Source organism: Hydra viridissima, unplaced genomic scaffold (genome assembly GCF_058129835.1).
Source record: "Hydra viridissima isolate aposymbiotic clone 2 unplaced genomic scaffold, HvirCarnegie_v1 scaffold_2, whole genome shotgun sequence".
NCBI lineage: Eukaryota > Metazoa > Cnidaria > Hydrozoa > Anthoathecata > Hydridae > Hydra > Hydra viridissima.
This window is the reverse complement of record NW_028324301.1, coordinates 18,992,912-19,016,864: the sequence shown is the minus strand read 5'-3', so window position 1 is coordinate 19,016,864 and position 23,953 is coordinate 18,992,912. Positions and strand designations below refer to the sequence as shown.

General features: G+C 27.4%; 1 protein-coding gene across 3 annotated transcripts; it reads left to right on the top strand.

Annotated features, from left to right (window-relative positions):
- Positions 1 to 2,422: 2,422 nt before the first annotated feature.
- LOC145194800 (WD repeat-containing protein 19-like) lies at positions 2,423 to 23,860 on the top strand. Of its 3 annotated transcripts, XM_090079159.1 has the most exons (49): positions 2,423 to 2,648; positions 5,638 to 5,686; positions 5,776 to 5,867; positions 5,965 to 6,030; positions 6,303 to 6,367; positions 8,381 to 8,441; positions 8,666 to 8,718; positions 8,858 to 8,903; positions 9,413 to 9,473; positions 9,552 to 9,623; positions 9,761 to 9,838; positions 9,941 to 10,021; positions 10,106 to 10,219; positions 10,595 to 10,686; positions 10,853 to 10,920; positions 11,007 to 11,069; positions 11,167 to 11,252; positions 11,439 to 11,465; positions 11,702 to 11,816; positions 11,951 to 12,057; positions 12,456 to 12,578; positions 13,161 to 13,310; positions 13,439 to 13,519; positions 13,649 to 13,715; positions 15,273 to 15,373; positions 15,501 to 15,560; positions 15,731 to 15,768; positions 15,881 to 15,978; positions 16,813 to 16,874; positions 17,047 to 17,115; positions 17,228 to 17,269; positions 17,346 to 17,455; positions 17,610 to 17,667; positions 17,935 to 18,005; positions 18,087 to 18,162; positions 18,265 to 18,347; positions 19,569 to 19,709; positions 19,855 to 19,944; positions 20,062 to 20,149; positions 20,842 to 20,878; positions 20,964 to 21,142; positions 21,329 to 21,406; positions 21,807 to 21,948; positions 22,053 to 22,132; positions 22,538 to 22,619; positions 22,695 to 22,845; positions 22,988 to 23,111; positions 23,257 to 23,333; positions 23,412 to 23,860. In XM_090079159.1, the coding sequence occupies exons 2-49, from the start codon at positions 5,681 to 5,683 to the stop codon at positions 23,524 to 23,526; spliced, it is 4,026 nt and encodes a 1,341-aa protein (XP_089935285.1). In that variant the 5' UTR covers positions 2,423 to 2,648; positions 5,638 to 5,680; the 3' UTR covers positions 23,527 to 23,860. The 3 variants fall into 3 exon arrangements, with proteins under 3 accessions (XP_089935285.1, XP_089935286.1, XP_089935287.1); XM_090079160.1 differs by lacking the exons at positions 2,423 to 2,648; positions 20,842 to 20,878; positions 20,964 to 21,142; ... (6 more) ...; positions 23,257 to 23,333; positions 23,412 to 23,860 and adding an exon at positions 20,303 to 20,319 and having other exon boundaries at positions 5,573 to 5,686; XM_090079161.1 differs by lacking the exons at positions 2,423 to 2,648; positions 5,638 to 5,686; positions 5,776 to 5,867; ... (15 more) ...; positions 11,702 to 11,816; positions 11,951 to 12,057 and having other exon boundaries at positions 12,466 to 12,578; positions 13,192 to 13,310.
- The last annotated feature ends 93 nt before the right edge of the window (positions 23,861 to 23,953 follow it).

The following is a 23,953-nucleotide window of genomic DNA, read 5'->3' as shown; positions in this document are numbered from 1 at the left end:
GACTTTTGACCATTCTATAGAAGCCCAATGCATATGATCTCTTGCGAATTTTAATTGGGCTGAGCAATTATTTAATAATATTAATGGTTTCTTGGCAGGACAATGACCAAACAAATTATGATGACGCAGGCAACATTTTGTAGTTGAATAAAATAAAAATAAGCGACACAATAGCAGCTTTTCCGGGACCCTATTTCTGAGTAAATATTGTCTCATGAAAACTTCTCTTGCATCGGAGTTACCTATGTTTAGAAAGCTTCGCAGATATGGTCTGTTTTTAAAAGATACAAACACCAAAAATAAAAGAAATTTGTCGATAAATTTAAGTCTCGCCGTTGTTTTATCTATCTATCCTGTAACAAATATACAGAATTATATTACTGCAACATTGGTGGACGAATGGAATGTAGCCGCATTGGTTGTCAGGTGAAAATCAGGCATAAAGGATCAAGATAGATTTTCAACTAAATTAATACAAATTGTTTTATATCTTGAACAGTAATTTTTAATTCATTACTTGTTAATAGAAAAGTTGTAGTTAGGAATATAATGATGATGCCCAAATTGATTGTTTGTGCAAAAAGAAAAAAGTGAATACCTAAGAAAAAAGTTTGGTTTTAAACTTGGACAAAGAGCTGAAGTAGGAACTATCAATACACATCAAATAGCTGATTGAAAAGAACAAAGAAAGCGGGTTTAAATCTATAGAAAGAATATTAATTGTAAAAGTAAGTGTTTAATTTTTGATGTTTTTATTTGGTATTTAGTGGTAGAAAAAAAAATTGAACGCCGATGTAAAAATACTTAATGCTGTTAAAATACAAATGACTTTTTTAATTGGAAATCAACAAAATCTCATTAGATTTGAGAAAATCTGAGGATAGTTTTGACAAAGCTGTTTGTATTCTACAACCATTAACTACTTCTCAAATAATTCCTTAAATTGGATTGCATTGTACTTGTGTTTAGAAATAGCAATTAAGGAGAATAATGCTAGTTTGTAGTACTTGTATAATTTTATGTAATGTGGATATCTAAAGGAGATTATCAAATGAAAGTTAGTTTATCTTTAGTAAAAACAAAGTAAGTAAAAAGAAACGCAACAAACAATAGGAGTCAGGACAAATGGTTCAATTTTCGAAATAGCGAGACAAAGGAACAATTTAGTAATGAAAGTTTATTATTAAGCGCTGAAACCGGGCATAATCTAAGCTGTCTACAGAATGAACTTCCAGATCAGTAAAAGGGACAAAGGAATTATAAAAACATTACAAATATATTTTTAGACGGCATACGGTATGGTAGAAGATTACGGCAAACAGCTGCTATTGCAACTGCAGGATGGATTGATTAAAAAAAAAAAATTAAATATACCGCTAAGTTATTGAGTACAATAAAGTTAAGAGATTTCAGGAAAAAGATAAGCTAACTCATTAAAAATTTGATGAAATGCAGGACTAATTTAAATTTCTTGTATTTTTTTTTTTTTTTTTTTTTCAATGGTAGGGTAAATAAAATGAAAGTTTTGTTATTAGCAGAAAGTTTGTCAAAAAAATACCCCGCTGCAATAAAATTTGAATAGATATAGTAATAATTTTTTTTTTTAGAAAATTAATAATATAGGTACTCTGTTACTTAGTATGCCAAGCACGCATATTCATTTACATCAGTTTTTCTCACGGTTTTCCCCAAAAAACTCTTTAAATAAAGATGTTTTGGTGAATACGGTTGCCGAAAATTAGTTTATATATAATGGCTGTTTATTTATAATGGCAACGCGTTCTGTTGTTCGGTAGTTTTTTTTAATTGAAAGTATTAGTAGTTAAAACTTGGTGATCAATCTTGATTGGCTTTAGATACTTTGAAAGAAATATGATCACAATAATTTAAAAATAGAGTTAATAAAGAACAATTTTGAATGACATTTAGAGGTTACTATCAAATTTTTAATGTCACTTGCATGCCAATTTATACTACCAATTGTAAATAGTAAATACAAATTAGTTAAATGCTTAGAAACCTTAGGTTCAAATCTTTCTTTAATTATACATGAATAGTAGGTTGTAGCTCAGATAAATACAAACCAGATTCAAATACTATTGCTTACTACTGTAGCTATTTTTCAACTCTTCTTTAAAGTTTAAGTTGTTTTTAGTTAAGTTAATATTCAAATTTCTTGTTGCAGTAATTTTATTGAGTTATTTTTTTTATTATTTTTGTTACATTCATTTATAATTCAGTGATAAAGTAAGAATTTACTTAGAACATGACCTCTGCAAATATAACAGTTATAGCAAAGTGAACCAAAACCAGGCATCAGGATAGCTTCCAATTTAATTTTTAAAGATTTTAAGGAGATTTTAGCCTAATCTTATGTCTAATACAGGATTAAAAACACAGCAATTTAATACTGGATCTACCAATTTAGGTGTTCATTGCAGATCTAGTAATTATTGCTATTTAAGAAGATAATGAATTTCTTTTGGCTTAGTGTGAAAAAATAATGTTGAAAGGATATGTGGACAAAAAAATTTGAAAATATGAAAAAATGCTAGCCTGAAGTTTTAACATTCAAAGATGTTAAAGAAACAAGAGGAACAAGCAAAAATTGTTTGGCACTTGATGACTGCAAATGAAGCACCAAAAAGGTATAGCAGAGAAAAAAAAAAAAGAGTTTGATTTCAAGCTCCTCTAAATATTAGACACAAGTTGCTTGAATGTATTGTTGAAAATGTAAATGTAGGTTGTTTTCTAATTGATTCACATTTAGTTTTCCGTCAAATGCAATCAGTTCAGGAAATATCTAACTTTTTACAGTTTTTAACCTTGAACAGTTAAGAGTAAAATACATTGAAGAACAGAAACAATTTACACTACTACTTTGGTAAAATTTCAGAAATAAAGTGAAAAAAATTTAATTTTGGCAAACGCAAACTCTTTAAATTATAAATTAAATTTTTTCTAAATTTTATGTTGTAATTTAAAAAGTTAGAGTATATATATAGTTAAATTAGGTATAATTAGTAAGTATTGTTTGTTAGCTAGTCACAGAATGATAATTCTTTATTTTTGATTAGGTGTGTAAGTCAATTTTTAACTTCTACTTTATGAATATCATTGAATTGTGTGTGTGTCTGTGTTTATATATACACACACAAATTAGGGATATAACTTTTTTACCTCATGTTCCTGTATGTCAGTTTAATGAATAATTAGAACTAAAGAAACTTAATAATTAAAACTAAAGAAACAAATAGTTGTTTCAATATCTTTTGAAAAAAGTTCATCCCAAGTCAAAATATCAAATTGCATTATAACTTAACAATGTACATTGTTTAACAATTATGACACGTCTAGTCACTAACTATTACAGTTACTAGAGCATAGAATGTGCTTCATATTGTCTATATTTATGATTAGTATACATCAGTACATCACTTTCTATTACTTAAAGTAAATCAAAACTGCAATTTGTCTTTTTCTCTGCAGACTGATTACAGTTTCTGCATCACTTTTATAACACACTCAGTGCACTGGTTTCTTCTTGGTATCTTCAGTGCTGATGGTTCCTGTTTCCAATTATTCTCCAAAACCTGTAACCCCTTCTTGTAAGGTTTCAGTATTTGTGGCAAGTTACTGTTGTCTACCTTGTTGTAAAATTGATCAGCAAACCAATACTTTACCCAGTCATACAAAATAAATCTGCAGATTTTCTGTAATGTTGGTGTTGTTTTAGGTATGAGAATAAAAGCAAGAATGGCAAGGACGGCTCTTGAATTCCAATGTGCATTACTGTTTTTAGGACTTTTTTGAAAGTTAGCAAGTGGAAAATGTTAGTTTTCTTCATAGAATTTGAACGCAAGTGTCAAACAATGAAAAAATTTCATCTCATCTCTCCAGCCTGACTTATTGACACTTACTTCTGTTCCATTCACAAATTTTGTTTGCAACTCCTCATAACTGTTCATCAGCTGAGGTATAAAAGGATACTCAATGTTTGGAGACTTGGTACTTCCTCCAATTTCCTTATCCATCACCACATGCAGAATCCTATCAAGCAAATGTTGCTGGTAAGAAATAAGCAATAGTTTGTCAAACTCCTTTGCTAAAAATATTTGCTTAAGTCTTACAACAACATCATTCTTTTTACCAGTGTTAACACTGATTGTGTCAACCACTATCATCTTCACAGCACTTTATAAATTAAATTCCTCAAGAACTGTTGAAATAATTTCTGCCTAATAATAGTTTCTGCCTTTCCATCTTTCAAGCACAATCCAGCTAATTTCACTTCTATCCTTATGTTTTTCAATACTACAACCTGATATTTGTTTTTTAAGGTGTTTTCCATCAAAATGTAGAGATCACTTTCAGTATTTAATCTCTTTCTTCAGTTAAGAAGCTTCCTTAAATACTGACTTATAAACTCCGGCTTGACTGGGTGTTGGAATATTAACACTATTGAGTGCAAATTGCTTGCAAATTTTAGCAGCTTTTTTTGTTGATGTCACTAAGTTCATATCATCATCATCATCATCATCATCATCATCATCATCATCATCATCATCATCATCATCATCATCATCATCATCATCATCATCATCATCATCATCTTCTTCTTCTTCTTCATCATCATCATTTTTTGGTGGGCAAGTATCATCATCATCATCATTTTTATATTCATTTTCTATAACTTCAGACTTATCCGACTCCTTATCACTATCATTAGATGAGAGATCATATGATACTGATGTAGGTGGTTTGTTGGGTAATTGTCTTCTCTTTGAAGGATGAATTATTTCCTTGCTCCAAGAAACTGGTATTGCCCAACTACTTGCCTTTTAAGTAGTATTCTGCATTTTTCACTTTTCAAGTGAAAGTTCTTGTGAAGGCACGGTGCCCCTTCTTTTATGCGACTGCTGAAATTTCATCAGATTTTTGGTGCAAATGTCCTTGTTCTTCTCTACAGTGTTTTTCTTGTGCGACATTGTCTATAAAGTTATATTAGTTCTAAAGATAAAAATTGAAAATAAATAAATATATTCTGACTGCTTTCAATATTACATGTAATATATGTAAATTGTGCAATACATATATTTTTAGCTATTTCAGTAATCGCAGGTGCGTAAGTCCAGTATTTAATAACCACCAAGTAATATCCACTTAATTTGTCAGTCCCAATTAAAAGGTTATCTGTCTCTATATCACTCTTTTAACCTTATCAATTAGTCATTTGACAACAACTAAAACTAGTGCAGAAATTGCTTATATAGTCTCAGTCAGTAGTTCTAGAACAATCTGCACATTTCTAGAGTGTTCTACATCATTCTACACAAATTTAGAACTACCTACAAAGTTCTACAGTCTGTTGCATTATATAAAGTCACAACGTTACCATGGTTACAATTTTTAAAATGCAGCAGTATTAATATTATTGCTAAGAGGTAGCAATATTATAATTGTATTTTATGCCATTACCTAGTTTTGATTTGGGGGTGAGCTTTTTTGAAAATCTAGTGGAGCTGGGTTTTTTTTTATTGTTTTTAGGTAAAAATTCATGATACAGGATTTATCATATAGAAAATGTAACATTTCAAAAAATTTGTTTAATTTTAGATAAAATATGTTTAATTTTAGATATAATAATAAAATGTTTTAAATGTATGTGGTTGGATAAAAAATGAAGGTAAAATTATTGTTTTTTAAGATTTTGATATTTACTTATATAAATTATGATTTTAAGTTCTAAAACAGATAAATTACATTTTTTATTAGCGTGTATTTACAATTCCTTCAAGAGTTCATGGGGGTAAAAAGGTTTTTATGGCATGGCAGGCTCAACAAGGGAATTTTCTAGCTGTTACTGGGTAAGTTTTTTTTTTAAATATTGTTCTTAAGTTTTTAACTAGATAACAATCCTTTGATTCAAAAACTGAATGAAGTAATTTTTTACATATATTTTAGTGCCACAAAGCTTGTTACAATTTATGACAGACATGGGGAATTGAAAGATGAATTTCTTCTACCAGGGTTGGTTTTCTTTTTTTTTTTTTTTTTTTTTTAAAAAAAAAAAAAAAAAGATTTTGTGTGTGAATGAAAAATTAATTTTGTTGGGTAGTTCTAGATTAGTTTGTAGTTATGTTTGTAATTATTGTAGTCTATGTTGAGAAGTCTAAAGGCAACTCATGTTGATGCTCTTTTTTTTTCTAATTCATTTCATGTTATAGTTATCGTTCATATAATTAATCTTTTAAGCTTTTTGAGTGAGTTTTTAAAATGTTAATATGACTGCGTTGCCATAGTGTTTGCACTGGATTATCTTGGGATAAAGATGGCGATATACTTGCAATAGGAAATGAAAAAAATGGTTTGTAGTTCTTATGACTTTGTATAAAAGATTTCAAATTTATTTCTTTTTTTTAAGTTTTACTTTTATCAGTTCTCTTGATGTTCCAGCTCTCTTAAAATAAATCCTTAGTAAATTAATTTGTGTATATGACTTTGTGACTAAATTTATTTTTATCATCAGCTGAAATCTCACAATGTATACTACATTTTAATCATAAGTTTTGTTCCCATAGTTACAAAAAAAGGTTAAGTTTCTCAGTTCACTAATATTTCCTAAAAATATTTTTTTAGGTTTCATATTTTTTATCCTCTCTAATAAAAACTAATTTTTAATGAAGATTTTTAACAGATGAATACCAGGAAGTGTTCTTCTACAGCTTAACTAGCTATTGAGCAAGTGTTTTTTTTATTCTTCTGAACATTTTCTTCTCAATTTATAATCTCATTAAAACATACTAAACAAAATTAATTACAAAAAGTCTTGCAGTTTAATGTTGTTTGGTAATGGCTAGGATTATAAAGTAATTCGTAAGAGTAGCTATTAATAAAGATACACATACCCTAGAGAAAAATATATTGTAAAGAACATATCTAGTTCTAGTAGAACATAAACTGATGATAAAATTTAAAAACTTTCATATCATAAAACTTTTGCCATCTATTTTTCTTCTTTTTTCTAATTAATTCAATTATAAGTTACCAACTCTTTTTTAGATGTCTTCAAAGTGCTTTCTCATATTAATTTTAACAATAGACTAACAAGTACAGACTTGCTGGGTGTTCTTCCATACATGATCTCTCAAGTACAGACTCTGCTAACCTTTAACTTATCAGAGCTGAAGTCCTGATTTAAGCTCTGATATTTTAAAGGGCAGGCCTCAGTGGCAATACCTATCTGTTTATCTATACTGAATCTAATATAGTGAATGGTAGATGGTCATATTTATTTCTATTCATATTAATCAAAGATTACCATTCAAAACTGCAACAGATTTAGCTGCTAAATATGCCATGTTATATATTGAATGCCCCCTTGAAGGCTGAGGAAAATAATGTTGTACCATGTGCATTATGCTGCTTTAACTTAGTCAAAATTATAATTAAAAAATAGGACCTTATGAAATCAATTAATGTTTTAAAGGGCTACTATGATTTATTAGTTTTTTATTTGATGCTACTGCGTATTATATCTTGCAATTTATAGTAAACCCTAAAGAATGTTCTATTAACTTTACCCAAAAAAGCAACAAGAAAGTGTAACAAGTAACCTATGTAGAAAATTGAATTTTCATAAAAAATACTTAAGCACCTTAACAATCAGGTATATCAATCATCATCGTCTTTGATGTTTTCAATTTGGTTTTGTTTAATGCCACATCGAAAGGTTTATTGATTGGGCTAAAAACTTTCCAGTCAGATATAATTAACAATAGCTCAAGAAATACTAAACAAGTTTATTCCAAATTTTTTTTATATTGAAGTTTAATCTATCATTTAAAGTTTTTAATCAGTTTGTACAGATTTCAAAGGACGCTTGCCACACAATCTTTGGAGCAAACTTTTCTGTCTAAATATAAATAAATTTGTTGCTGACATAGACACCTTTATACTAGTAATAATATTGATGGCTGGGCAACTATGAGAATTCCTTTTTGCAGTACATTTTGCTGTCCTCAATAATGCATAAATTTTCTCAGTTGAAAAGTGTAATGAGCTTCTTTGTGCAGCCAATTACTTTTATTTCTCCATCAATTGATTGCTTCAGAATTTTTTCTTGGTCTAAGCCTTCAAACCCTTGCTCTTGAGTGCTTTTCTGACAAGAAAACAACTGCATTCAAACCTTTTAGTGAGATCTCTTTGGGACCATATAGTTGAACATGATGCAACTTTCTTTTTCCTTTTTTAAAAAAAATCCAGAATGTTTTTATAAAACTTTCAATTAAAATCTTTTAATAGTAGATGGTTTTTCTAATTGAAAATTCATTTGTTGAAACATTTGTCATTGAGTGTTTTTTTTTAATTTTTTTTTTAGGTGTTTTGTTTTTATGGAATGCAAATACAATGAAATCATTGCAATTGGATACTGGTTTTAAGTATTTGTTTTTTTTTTACTCAAACTTTATATTTAAGTCTTATATAGTAAACCTCTTTGTATGTTTGTAATGACAAAGGTATAGAATTTTGTTCCATTTTTGAAATATATATAAAAGTTGAGCAAATATTATTTGAAATGTTCACTTACTTGAAATTAATTTTATACTCAAGTTTTATTTTAATCTGTTTTCATTTGTTATCTACAGTGTTTTTTTAAAAATAGGGATTCCGTTTCTTTTTTGATGTGGTCAAAAGTTTCACAGGTACTAGCAGTAGGTATGCTGAATTAGTAAATTGATCTTTAGAAAGCTAAATTTTAAAACAAGAACTTCTTTGTATAATGATTATCCTTGGAATTCTTTTCCTAATAACTTTTAATAAACTTTGCAAGTTAAAATATATTTGTTAATTTCAGGAACATCTATGGGGAATCTTTTGCTTTACAATCACCAAAACTCAAGGTTTGCTTTGCTTAAACTTTTTTATTACAAAAGGTTTCTAATAGTAGAAAAAATATAATGATCTTAGTTTTAGTGACTGGACCTAAGTTATTTTCTGGATTCATTTACATATTCCTTTTAATTGTAATTCTTTTTTTTTTACTTCTATATATCATAAAAAAATTTCAGGAAATTTGTAAATTTTTTTTACTATTTTCTTTTGAAAATCTTTGATAAAAATAGTTTTAACTTTGTTGGTTTTTTTAAATTGGTTTATTGCTTTATTGAAATTAATTATACAGTTGTTCATACAAATGTATCAAAGTTGCAGCATAGTATCTTATCGTTGATATTTATTGTCTTTTCTTTTGTTTCTGTAAATAAAAAACTGCAAAAGTTCTTTTAAGTAATACAAAGTATATAAGTAAATTAATGTTAAATTTTTATTTGTATACTTTTATTTTTAGCTGCTGTATCAATATCTTATTTATTTTTGTAATTAACTCTTAGTTTTTCTCAAAATACTATAGAAAAATTCCTATAATTGGCAAGCATGTGAAAAAAATCACTTTCGGCTGTTGGAATGCAGAGGTTGGTTATTTGAATTATTTTTCTTGTTGCTAAGTTGTTAAAAAAATCCCTTCACTCAATCAATATATTTCTGTTTAGAATTTGCTGGCTCTTGGAAGTGAAGATAAAGTTATCACAATCAGTAATAGTGATGGTGACACCATAAAGCAGGTCAGAGTTTAGTTTTACATGAGAAGCATTCATGTTTGAATATTCATAGTGTTGGAATATTCATGTTTGAATATTCATGTCAGAACTGTTAAACTTTTTCTTTTCAATACATTTTGTGATATTATTGAATTAATTAGACAACAACTAGATTGAATGCTGACAATGCACAATTCTCTGTCATGAAAACCAATGAGCGAAGCTCTGGAGAGACAACTGTGAGAGCAACTTTATAATGTTGAAAATATTCTCTTATTGTAATTAAATTGCCAAAACTTTTAAAAGGTATATATTGTTAAAAATTTTGTTTTTTTTTCCAGCTGAGTTTAACAATGGGTCACCGAGCACTTCTTCTTTTTAATCTCAATGAGCCTGAGAATCCTATTGAATTGGCATTTCAAGTATAATTTAAAAAATCAAGTTTGATAAAGGTAAAAAAACAAAAGTTTATTCATATTCTAAAGGTTTTTTAATTTTTTTTCTAGCCTCGTTATGGTAATATAGCAAAATACAGGTGGTTTGGTGATGGTTATATTATGATTGGATTTTCCACTGGATTTTTAGTTGTTATTTCAACACATCTAAAAGAGATTGGTCAGGTATGCCAATTCTTTTTCTTTGTTGAAAGAATTTTGTTTTATAATAGAATTAAGCACTTGCTTTTCTTTTTTGCATTAGTAATAACTAAATTTGTCCCCCATCTGTCAGTAGGTGCAATTTAAGTTGGTGCTTACTTTCTTTTTTAGTCATCTTCTCTTTCCACTATGTACAAAAAAATAATAGTCTCAAATAATAAACATTCATCAATTATCTAAATTATTGTTTAAAATCATAGGTTATCCTTTAGGCAAAATCTTTAGGTTAAATTGTTAAAAGTATTTAAGTAGAATGTTTGGGCTAAAGAATTAGTACAATATGTATACATATTTAGGTTAAAAATGCTTTATAACTTAAAGTTAGTCTTTAAATTTTAGGAGTTGTTTCAAACGCAAGATCATAAAGATGAACTAAATGACATAGCAATATCTTTGTCTTTAAAAAAAGCTGCTTCCTGTGGTGATAATGTGTAAAATATATTTTCATTTTTTAATGCAAAGTAGTATCAGCACAATATAATCCTCATATGCACTTTTTTTTGCATAGTACCTTATTCATTACCTAGTATTACTCTTAATTTTATTCAATCCCATTCTTATTTTGACCTCTCTTTTATACATCATTTTATTTGTTAGTGTAAAAATCCATGAATTGAATAACTTAAAGGAGATCTATGCTATAATTACTGTGGAGGAGACAGGAGGTAAACATTTGTATACACTTGGACCAGACTTTAAATCAATTTTCAAAATTTTGATTAAGTTTTATTTTTTGTTTAAATTATGACAGGAATTCTGGACAAAGTAGAGTGGACTGATGATGGGCAGTTGCTTGCAGTTAGTACTCAGAAAGGTCTTCAGTTTATTTATTGATAAAACTCTTATTTGTTTACATTTTGTTATACTGTTTATGCTGAAGAAAGTCCTGGTGAATGTTTATACTTTTACAGGAGCAATCCATGTATATTTGACAATGCTACCTATTCTTGCTGATGCATACAATACTCGAATTGCATACTTAACATCATTAAGAGAGGTATCACTTTTTGAAAAATTAATGTATTAGTACCAAAGTTCTTTGTTATTGCTGTAAGTTATGTTGCTATTAGTTACCATTCAATCTTTCTTATAGATATGGTGGTTGGTGATATGAATAAGATTATATTGTTTACCAAAATTTATATAAACATGGTTATATTGTATTGTTCACTTTTTCTTTTAGATAACTATAGTGGATGATATAAACAAGGTTAGTCAGAAGATAAGTTTAGATGCAATCCTATTCATAATAACAATAACATACATTCAGTGTTTTTTTTACTTAACAATAGCTGACTGCTCCTGAAATAAGGAAATTCAATTTTTCACCTAGTTTTATTAATTCCATATATTTTAAATGGGTAGTTATAATAAAAGAGAATTTGAAGTCTGTTTTCAGTTGATTCAGAATATCTTATTTTATTTTATTTTGCGTTACCTAATTAGGAACTGTCTTTCAATGTTGCAACTGATGTTGAACCAAACTTTTTGGCTGTGGGACCTTGTCATCTTGCATCAGGAATGAATAACCGTGTATGGTTTTATTCCATAACAGAGGAAGGTATTTAAAAATGTAATGGAGCAGATATGAGTAGAAAATAATAGCTCTGTCCTAAGTAAAGTTTAAAAAGGGAAAACAAAAAGTAAATTTCCTAGTTTAAATTATTTTCAATTAACTTAAACAAGTCTTTTTAGGATGCATACCACTTAAAGATAAGGAATATTTAGGAACTGTGACAAAAATTTGCCTAAACTCTTATTATGCTGCAGTTGGTTTTGAAGGAAAAGTCCAATTGCATGTTGTAAGCATAAAATTATTATTTTTTAAAACAATATTTAAAAAATGTTTTTTTACAGAATCAGAAGACTTATAATCATCTATATTTAAAAAATATTATAAAGTTATAACTTTCATAAATGAAGATATGTTTATAAACCTTCTAATTCTGTAAAAAATACATTTATTTATTTTAATTAAGCATGTAAGGATTGATCTTTTTTATATTTAATATATAGCATTAAGTTCAAAAAAAACTTATTAGTTAATACTCTGTTGGACTTTGTCATACATGCATGTATGATTTTTCTTGTCCAGAGATACATAAATTAAACATTTAGAAAATGTAAATGTATATGTTTACATTTTTCTCTTTTTTTCTTTTTTTTTTGAAGGACAGTTTAATTCATTGCACTATTTTAGGTTAATGCAAAAGCAACTGAGAATTCTACTGAAAAGGAAGGAAGGTTGTTTCCAGATGATGGGGATAAATCTAAGATAACGTGTTTCATACTCACTAACGACTTCTTTATTTATGGAACTGAGGTATAAAGTTGAAATTCACCCATACTTAGAATTCAAAGTCAAAGTTTTGTTCAAAATTTTTGTTTAAAGAGTTACTCATTTATACATTAACCATGCAAGTTTTATATATTCTGTCTTTGACAAGAACTTTTTTAAAACTATCTCTGGTAAATTTTACAATCATTCTATTAACAGTTAAAAGAAAGACTTTTATATAAGTTCACTTTCATGTTGACCAACAATATGGCCTAATTGAAATCCATGCATGCTTAATCAATTAGACATATAATCTGAAACATAAAATCTTGGTGAATTTATCACTTTAATAAAGATTTATCTGCATTATACATAAAATAAGTATTGCAATACATTTTGTCATGGTGTCTATTCAATTCTGTCATTTCTGTGTATTATATAAAAATAAATGAACAAATGGTAGTGTTTGGCAATCTAGATACTAGTTTTGTTGTTAAGACATCTCAACTCATAGGAGAAATGTCCTAGGCAATGCATTTAACTATTGTGTGTATATATATACACACACAAACACACACACACACAATGAGAAGTTTACAAAGCAAGTTCTTTTGTTCTGATTTTCAGTCTGGTCAGTTGATACACTTTTTTGTTGAAGATTGGATGAATGTCAATGAACATAGTCATGTTGTTGGCATACGGAAGCTGTATCCTGATGCAAGTGGAACTAAGCTTGTTTTTATTGATGATAAAAATGATGGATTTGTTTATTGCCCAGTAAGTGTTAGCAATTTAAGTTAGTTAGGATATATTGTTCTGCATTTTTGTATTATCACTAGTCTGTATCGAAGTAAGCAAAGTATGGTAATTTAAAGTTTTAACAATAAATTATTTTTTTAATTGAGGTGAAAGACAGTGTTCATGATATTACTCAGTTTCCTCCAGGAATAAAATCTGTTATGTGGGACAATTATTTTGTTGACAAGGTACTTTTATTAGGCATGCGTTAAACTTTTTTTATATATATGTAGTGAATAAGTTTTTGTGAGAAATTTATTTTTATAAATATGATGCTAATATGAGCTAACGTTTCAAGATCTTTTGAATTATTTTAGGGTATATTTTGTGCACATGATGAAGAAAAAATATATTTGTTTGGTTACTCCAAAGATACAATAACTGGTAAGACTGTATTTATTAGAATGAGGAAAAAGTTAGTTCATTGTGTTAAAATAATGGTTTTTTAATGCAAGAATTTATTTAAAACAAACAGCTATTTTTCTAAGTAAAGACCATAACTGTCCTCCACCTGCCATTGATTAGCAAGATTTCCAATTTTGTCAAAGTACCACTCTTTTGACTTTGAATCAAAAATTTCTTGTCATGCTTCTTCAACTTCATCAAATGACTCAAATTGCATTATTTAATATAGCACACAAACTTTTTATTCAACTTAATATATTAGCTTTATTTTAAGGCTGCTCAGGTCAAAAATGAATAGAATTTATTAAAAAATGATGTTATCTTGTTTGAAACCTTTTCTAGATTCAGAAAATATATGAGATTTATAAGTAATACTCTCAAATTTAAATAAAACTTGTTTCTTCAAGGTATGGTATTTTTTGTTTCCTTAGCAACATCATTTTGCTCAGATTTCAGAGAGTTTTTTTTTTAAAACATGTCAATGTAATAGAACATTCATTTTTCTTAAATGCACTATTTAAAATAACAAATAAATTAAAAATGCTATAAAAAGCGTTTGCCTATAGTTGAGTATTGAGCCGTCTAACCATAAATTTACTTTTAGAGGTTTTGAATATGGTTTAGGTTTATGTTTTTGTTTAGATATGTTAAAAAAAAAAATTAAAAAAGAAAAAAGAAAATGAGAATTATAGAAATTAGTATGCAAAAAATTGTCCTTTTAGAACAAAATTTGTTAACAGTGCTAAGTGATAAGGACACTGAATTCCAAACTTTTATTTCAACTTATCATAATAAAATTTCAGCAATATTACTTTAGAATAGTAAATAGTAAATTGAACATGAAATTTAAAATTTATTTTCTGATAAACCATACAAGTAACTGTGCTCAAAATTTCAAAGCATGCTCATCATTTATAACTAGAGAGATTGAAGCAAAATGGTAATAAATTTTTGTTGATTTTTCAAGTTTTTAAAGATTTTCTTGATGTAAAGTTGTGCTTATTCTTTTTCTATCACAATGCTATCAAAAATACTTATACAGTTTTATTATGTTGATAGCAATAATGTATATTACTTTTAAATAATAGCTATTCAAATGTTTCATGCTTTCTTCCTTAATTTTTGTTGTATTTACAAAAAATTAGTTTTTATAGTTTTTTAAGTGTTTTTGTAGCAGAAGTGATTTAATATTCCATTTAAACTAAGTAAGAAGCATGTAACATTAAAAATTTATCTGAAAACCAATAATAACTTGGATAACCTAAATTATATTTTTACCTAACAAACTAGTAATGCAATTAAATAACCTGCACCTTCCTGGTTACTAACTCTCTGATATTGTCTAACAAAGTTTTTGAAAAAAAAGGTCTTTACTATGAAACCTATAAAAAGCAAAAAAGTGAGCTTATAAAAAGAACAATAAGGAAAGTAGATACATTGAAATATCTGTTTAGTTTTATTAACTTATCTTTTTTTTTTTTTTTTTTTTTTTTTTTTTTTTTTTTTTTTTTCAAACATATATTTTTTGAATATTAGGTTCTGAATGCCAACTTGCACTTACAACTAAACTACCATATGGATTTACTCCTGTTATGCTATATAATGGAAAGTTAGCATGTCAAACCCAAAGTGGAAAAGTAGGAACACAGATTTCTTAATTGTTGAAATCTTTTTTATTTATGTAAAAAAAATTTTTTTTTTCTGACTTTTCCCTTTCTATTTTTTTTTTTTTAAATAACACTTTAAGTTTTTTGTTTTTTTTAGCTTCAACATATACAATTGATTAATGAATGTCCTCTTCCTCTGGCAACAAGTAATAGCGAGGCAAGTTTAATTTCTCCAGCACTATTTATTTTAATTTATTGGTTTTTAGAAATTGAAGTTTTTGTCTCACTTAATAATTAGATTGCACTAATGTTTGTAATGTTAAAAGTTTTTAGTAACAAAGATCTAGGTTTGAGAAAGGCTTCTATGTTTGTTTATGTATTCTTTAGATGAAGTCAACACTAAAACATTTGTTGATATTAAAAAGGTAGTTGAGTTTAATAATTTGTTCATATTTAATTGTTTAGGAAAATGTGTTTGCACTTTTAGAAAGTACAAAATGATAATTTTTCTCTACATTCTTATTTTAATAAATATAGATTTCATGATGCTTGGAGTGTTTGTGAGCAGTTAAATGAAGTAGAAAGCTGGAAAATGTTAGCTGAAGTGGCTGCCAGACAGCTTGATATCAACTTAGGCTAGTAAACTATCATACACTAAATTTATCATTAAAATAAAAATTTGTTATTCTTGCTGTCAACTTTGGGCTGTTTGTTATACCTACATTATTTTGCGCCATATTCTACAAACCATACCATTTTGTGCAATAAGAACTTTTCTCTAATAAGTAAATAACAAACAAATTTTTTCTATTTTTTTAAAGCATCAATGTTTAATCAATCTTGTATTGTTTTTTTTTTTTCAAATCAAATTTTTTAAAAACTACTGCTCTCCAAAAACACCTAATTTATAACTACTCTCTTCGTATTAGAACATTCAAAGAGACTTAGTTTTATGTAATTTTGACAAGAATGGTAGCTAATGAAAAAAGTACTATTTCAGTATTTTTATATCATTAAGTTGGAAAAATACTGTTCTCTTGTTTAGGTTTATGGTTAAAAGCTCTGCCGTTTTAAATGTTTTTCTTTGTATAGACTAAGTATTAGGTAGAAACAAAATAAAGTAAAGTTGATTAAGATTTCAGTATGTAATCTTTATTTATTAGTTAGGTAAAGTTAAAAAAATTACAAATTTGAACTCATTTGAACTTTTTTTACTTAAACTGATTTTGAAATTTCAATAAAAGTAAAAAATTATAACAATCAAATTTCAATTTAAATTCTTGTCATTCAAATCAAATTTAAATATTCTGTATGTTTTTTATTATTATTTTTTTTAAAAGTGATATTAAAAAGCTAATATGTTCAGTCTTTTGCATACATCAGTGCTTAAGTTATTTGGTATATAAGTTTCTAACTCTTAAGTCCTTGATATTCTTTTAAATTCTTTTTTTATTTATATTTATTTATAGCTATTCGTGTGAATAGGAAGCTTGGAAATGTCGCTATGGTCTTATCATTAGAAAAAATTAAGGTATTATTTATAATAAATGAATTCAATTATACCATAAAAGTTTGAATAAAAAAGCTGTAAATAAACTAATATCAAATTAAAATAATCTTTTAAAACTAAATGTTGAGCTTGTTCATATTGCTAACATTTTTAAGTACAAACTCTTATTGAGGAAGTTCTCATGTTTTTTTAGGACTTAGAAGACAGAAATCTTTTAGGTGGTTATGTTGCAATGATTTTAAAAGACTTTAACCTTGCACAGGTATATTCATTATTCTGCAACAGTTACTGATTATTTTGAAACTTGTCTTGCTTTTTGAGGATGCAAATATTTCTAGTTTCTATTTTGAATATAGAAATGGTTTTTTGTTTAGGATTTGTTTTTAGCATCAGGCTCTCCAGTTGCTGCACTTGAGGTTTGTTTTCAATTTATTCTTCCAGAAATTTTCTTTACTAGTTTGTATTAATTTTTATACTATCACTCAAATTTAGATGCGGCGAAGTTTGCTACACTGGGATCAAGCTCTGGAATTAGCTAAAGGACTTGCTGTTGATCAGATTCCTTTTATTTCTAAAGAATATGCCCAACAGTTAGAATTCATGTATGGTTACAGGGTTATTGTTAAAAGAGGCTTTCAATCAATATCTACTATAAACAATTGTCTAGCTGATTTGAAAATATCTTTTTAAATTGACTTCAGAAATACCTATAAAACTATATATGTTTTTATTTATCAGAAATAATTTTATTTTTAGAGGTGATTACTCCAATGCATTAATAAACTATGAGCGAGGTATTTCTAATGATATAGAGGTAAGTAATGGTTACTAAAAAATGGAAAACATATTTTAGCTTTAATAAAGTAATAATAATTGTAAATAAATCTTGATCTTTGAATTTTTCATCATTGTCTCTAATTAATATAGTAGCATTTGTTAGTATTTTTTTTACCAATATTATAATCACTTTTTTTATTAATTTCATACCCTAATTCAGTCCACCCAACAATTTTTATCATAGTCCTAACGTTTTACTCTGTATTCTTGTACTCTTTATATTTAAAAAAAGAATTCTTTTTAGAATAAAGATCACAATGAAGTTTGTCAAGGTGGCATAGCAAGAATGGCTATTCGAATAGGAGATATTCGGAGGTGTGAAACCTTTGATATTTTATTTTAAGATAAAAAATATGATTTTTTTTTCAGAAATCAATAGTATTGTCACATATTTAGAGGTGTTACCTTGGCAACAAAATCTTCTAATAAATTGTTGAAAAAAGAATGTGCCTCACTTCTGGAAAGCATTAAAGTAAGTCACGATTGTTGAAATTACATTAAATTTTCAAATGCTGTAAAATGCTGTAATATAAAATAATTTTTTTTTTAATTTCTAGCTTGTTTAATTTTTTAGCAATATTCAGACTCAGCTGTTTTGTTTGAAAAAGCAGAATGTTGGGAACGTGCAGCTGGAGTTTATATCAAGATGAAACAGTGGTAAGTAATTTTATTCCACCATGATTAATTTTTGCTTGTTTAGTTTAAAGAACAGATATTTTTTCATGTGATATTTAAGTTAAGTATCAAGCTATCACAATGTTTATTAGTTTTATAAAAAATGTTTTTTACTTAAAAATAATTTACAAAGTGAATAAGTAAATAATCTATCATAAATAAACTCATACAGAGAACTCTTTGAGCTTCAAAATTGAATTTTTTAAATATATATCAGAGAAAATGTGAGTGAATGAATGTTATTTATCAAGTTTAGAAATGTTTAAAATTAAATATTGTAGATAGTTGGTGATATATATTATGTTTTTCTGCAAAAGTTTTTTTGATAATGTAAAAAAAAAAAAAAAAGATTGAGCTTTTATTTCTTGTGTCTTCTCATTTGGTGAGACTGTTAAAAAATTATCCACTAAAAATTTTAGCACAAGAAACAAGCTACTACTTTTTCAGATGTGGTTAGACATCCAGTTCCAATCTCATCAATATCAACCTGAAAAATGTTCCTTAATGCCCAGGAATGCACTTCCAACATTTAATGTCACAATTCCTTATTAATTAAACCATATCCAACAAAATCATTTACTTTGAGTTTCATCATAATGTAGAAAAATTTATATATTAAAAACCTCAATAGACGGTAAAACTGCATAGTGTTAAAAACGTACAATAATTAATGGGATTATTATTTAAATAAGCTTATTTAGAAACATGCATGACCTAGGGTTTTCATATGTAGTTTCTCATGTACAAAATACAAAATCGGTATGTATATTTTTTGCATATGAAAAAAATTTAAGTTTATAGAGGGCTAAAAAATTAAGTTTTACAACTGGAAGAATTATCATTTGATGAGCCATCTGTAGAAGAAAAAATTATTGAATATAAATATAATTTACAATAAGATTGTTCTTCTGTTATGTACTTTGCAATAGATGAGATTATCTTTTGTCATTGATGTTTGTTATTAGTCATGCTGGTTGGTGAGCAAATCCTTCTGCCTTTAAAAGTATAGCTAACTTTAATTTTATTTGTAGTAAGCAGGGTTGGACATGCAAAAATGTATTTTTAAATGCTAAAGAAACTCATTTTTCAAATAAAAGGTTGTTCATATTTTATAATTAAGTAGTTAAAGGAAATTTGCATTTCTTAGAGAAAATCAAAGTTTTTGGAAGAAACCAATTTTTATAAGTTATAGTTTATTTTCAGGAATAAAGTTGGAGAGCTCTTAAAAAATATAAGTTCTCCAAAGCTGTTGCTTCAGTTTGCAAAAGCAAAAGAGTTGGATGGAAAATACAAAGATGCAGCTGCTGCATATAAAAAAGCTAAAGATTATGAAAATGTTATTCGGTTTGTTTATTGTTTTGTGTACATTATTCTACTAATTGTTTGTAACTAGCAAGTTACAGAGCAAAATTTCTCTTTTTTCTTCAACCATTAAAGTTAGGCTGTAATTTTTAGGGGTAATTTTTTTAAGATTAGTTTTTTGTTTTAGGATTAATCTTGAGCATTTGCAAAATCCTGAGGAAGCTGTGCTTATTGTGAGAGAAACACAATCAGTTGAAGGTGCAAAGATGGTTGCCAAGTATGTTTATCTTAGGTTTACTTGATTTTTTAAAATGAATGTGTTGAAATTTTTTATTTCACTCAATGGATAAGCTCTTGTTTAAGTTTTGGTTAAATATTTTGCTTCTTTTGAAAGGTTTTTCCAGAATCTTGGTGACTTTGCCTCAGCTATTCAGTTTCTTGTGATGTCTCGATGCAATGATGAGGCTTTTACTCTTGCTCAGGTTTTTTTATACTTAAGGGAGATTTCCCTAAATTGTATTGTTTTCATAAATTTTACTTTTTATATATTTCATAAACTTAGTAATGAGCTTAACTAAAAGTTGGCAGATAACAAACTACGTAGGTTTATGTTTTGAAAAGTTATTTTTGTTTAGCCTTAAGAAGAAATCAAGTAAGTTTTGAAAAAAAATTGTATTCCTAATATTATTACTGTATAAATGTTTATATAAAAAATTTCATTATGTTTTAATAATATTTTTAAATATTACTAAAACAAAACCAATAAAATATATTGGTTTATATTAATAAATATTTAAACTTTAATTCTGAGGTTGTGTTGTCTTTAATTCTGAAGTACGCTTATTTTTTATTATTAAAATGGGTATATTTTTTGGAACACTGGTATGATTTGGGAGATTTAGGTTTCCTAAATTGTAATGACTGCTGGACCTTGCTTGTTTAAAAAAGTCCAAACATATAAGGAGTATATACGTAAAATGTCAATCTTCAGGAATAACCATCAATTGTTACTCTAAAGCACTTGATGCATAAACATAAAAAAAGTCGACAAGTAGTACAATTAGGCAACTCTTCTTTTACAAGCTTTTGTCATTTTCAGAAAATAATTTTAAATTGATCTCTGGTTGGGTTTATTTTCTGGTAATGATAATCTTTTTTTTAATTGCTTTTTTAGCAACACGATAAAATGGAACAATATGCTGAAATCATAGGTACTATTTTTTTTGTATATTATTTTCTTCATATTTAATTATGCCATTATTTTACTTCTGCTCTTTTTGACCATGATTCTTCCAGGTGATGCAGCAACAGCTGAAGACTATAACAACATGGCAGTTTATTTTGAAAATCAACGCCAAAGCTTGCTTGCTGGAAAATTTTATACTAAAGCAAAACTTTATCAAAAAGCCCTTATTCATTTGCTTCGGTGTCCTGTCACTGAGGGTGGTGAATCAGTTATGTTATCTATTGAAACCGTATGTTTAATATTTTAATAGCTATTTCTTTCTTGTACAAAAGCAAATCTTAATTAAATAGCTCTATTTCATTTCCTTTGCTTTTTTGTTACAAAGGATTTTGAATTGGTTAACGTATATTTATTTACCTATATATTAATCAGTTGTTTTTTTATACACAGATAAGTTAACTTAAGTGCTGTTTAGGTTAAGAATGCAAAAGATGAAAAGTTAACACTGAAGTTAATTGATTTTTTGATGGGAGAAATAGATGGCATTCCTAAGGTAGTTTTTACCAAATTTTCCTTTTAGTTTTTGTTATGTTTTATTAAAGTGTAGTCTAAAAGCAAGTTCAGCTATTTTTAATTTAGTAGTGGTGCATCTATTAGAGCAAAAGGTTTGTAATCTGGATATCCCAAATATTCTATTTAAGTTTTCCACTGCTTTTTCTTTTGTTTATTCTCTGCAATTTGAGAATAAGAAAACGGTAAAAGCAAAACAAGAAAATATATAATATGGCTAAAGAAAAGCAAGGATGATTGGCTCAGCAATCTTTCGTAGCTTCTTATATCAGAGAGATTTTAACGGATATGATAAAGTTGATTTTTAAAATCATATTTTTTCAAATTAATATTAAGACAGGTTTAAAAAATGTAAATTTTATGTTCAAATTTATTTTTCGTAGGATTCACGTTACTTGTTTCAACTTTACATGGCACTAGAGCGATACCCTGAAGCAGCAAAAACAGCTGTGATTATAGCACAAAGTGACCAAGAAATGGGAAATTATCGAAATGCACATGATGTTCTCTTTAGCATGTTTAAAGGTATCTTTAGTAGATTCTCTATCTTTTTTTTTTAACACCGTTTTTTAAATGCTTAACCTTTTTTGACCTTTCGTTAAAAATCCATATTTTTTTTTTTTTTACAGAGCTGCGTGATCGGAAGATTAAAATACCAAGTGAGATGAGTCAAAACCTCATGCTGCTACATAGCTACATTTTGTGCAAGGTAAACTTATGTATTGATTGGTCTCGTGAGATGTTTTTATGGTAACATAAAGTTTGGTGAAGTAAATGTATTTTTTTGATATTTTTTTGCCATAGTAGTTAAAAATTTTCTTTAATGAAGTACAATAAATATTTTAATCGTTTAAAACCATCAAATGAATAGTTTAAGTAACTTTAGAATTCGTTTTTTTTAAACTTTTTGAAAACATTAATTACGTTTTAGCAAGTGGTTTTCAAACGATCATCTTTACTTTTTTTTATTCTTTCAATTGTAAAAAATATTTTTAGCGAGTCTGTATTTTTTATTCTTTCGCTATGAATGTTTTTGATGAGCGCATTTGTTTCTATTTCAAATGATATTTTTAGAGTATAATTTAATGTTGAGTGTTTATAACCAATTTGATAGATTCATATCAAACGAGGCGACCATATGAAAGCTGCACGCATGCTCATCAGGGTTGCAAATAACATAAGCAAGTTTCCTCAACGTGAGTAATGCAGTATTTTCTTTTGTGGTGTCATATTTGCTTTACAAATGACCAATTAAATACTTTAATATGCAGATGTTGTACCCATACTGACCTCAACAGTAATAGAATGTCATCGAGCAGGGCTGAAAAACCATTCGTTTAGTTTTGCATCAATGCTGATGAGGGCTGAATACCGATCAAGTATCGATCTTAAATATAAAAAGAAAATTGAAATGATAGTCAGGTAATAATTCCAGCAAAAGTATTTTAATTGCAATATATTTAATATTTGGAATTGTTTGGTTTTTATAGTCATTGATTGAATACTTTTTATGCTTTAATTTTGTTTCGTCTTTTTTTTGATTTTTCTATTTTATTTTTTAAAGAAAACCAGATAAAACGGAAGAGGATGAACCGCTAGATCCTTGTCCATTTTGCTCCTACCAAGTACCTCAAACTAGATTGGACTGCCCTGAGTGTAAACAAAACTTACCATACTGCATTATAACGGTAAATCATTTTTTATAATATTTATTTTAAAAATTTAATAACAATATTGTTTATTAGATTTAACTTTTCTTAATTATAATGGCCATTGGAATAAACTATTGAATAGATTGGTTTTGTATTTAATACTAACCCGTTTAACATCCAGGGTCGTCATATGGTGAAAGAAGATTGGTGCGTTTGTCCTAATTGTTCTTTTCCTGCTTTGTGTTCGGAATTTAAAAGGCAAGTATGATTTGCTTTTGTAATAAGCGTTTTTTGGGCTTGTCATTTCTAATTATTATATTGTATATTCTTACATAGTCTACTTAGCGGAGACGACACAAAATGTCCGATGTGTGCAGAACAGGTGATGATAAACAGTTTAAAAGCCGACCCTACATTGCATCTCAAAGATAATATTGATCCTGCGTGGTGATGTTAAGATAATAATGATAATTTATTACTTTCTGCTTATGAACGCTTTTAAAATGAAATAAATGAACAGGGGTCGTTTTAAAGCAATTACTTTGTAAAAAAATAAAAAGTCTTACTAATTTATTGAAAGTATTGTAAAATAAAAGGTTTTTATGGATATAGTTTAAAATTATAACTTTATTAAAAAAATGATTATTTTTATGTGTTTTCATAGTTATATTTCTGTGGTCTTTATTTATAAATTGTAAACAATTTTAAATGAATGCATTGGTTTTTATGAAGTTAATAAAAATCAATGCATCCATTTTCTAAATAAAAATTGCTAAATCTTTTTCCTCTAGCGTCCTTTTTTTTGAGAACATTTTAAAATAGATTTGATAAAAATGTAAAAAAAAAAATCAAAGAGAAAAACTGCAGTAGTGCCCATG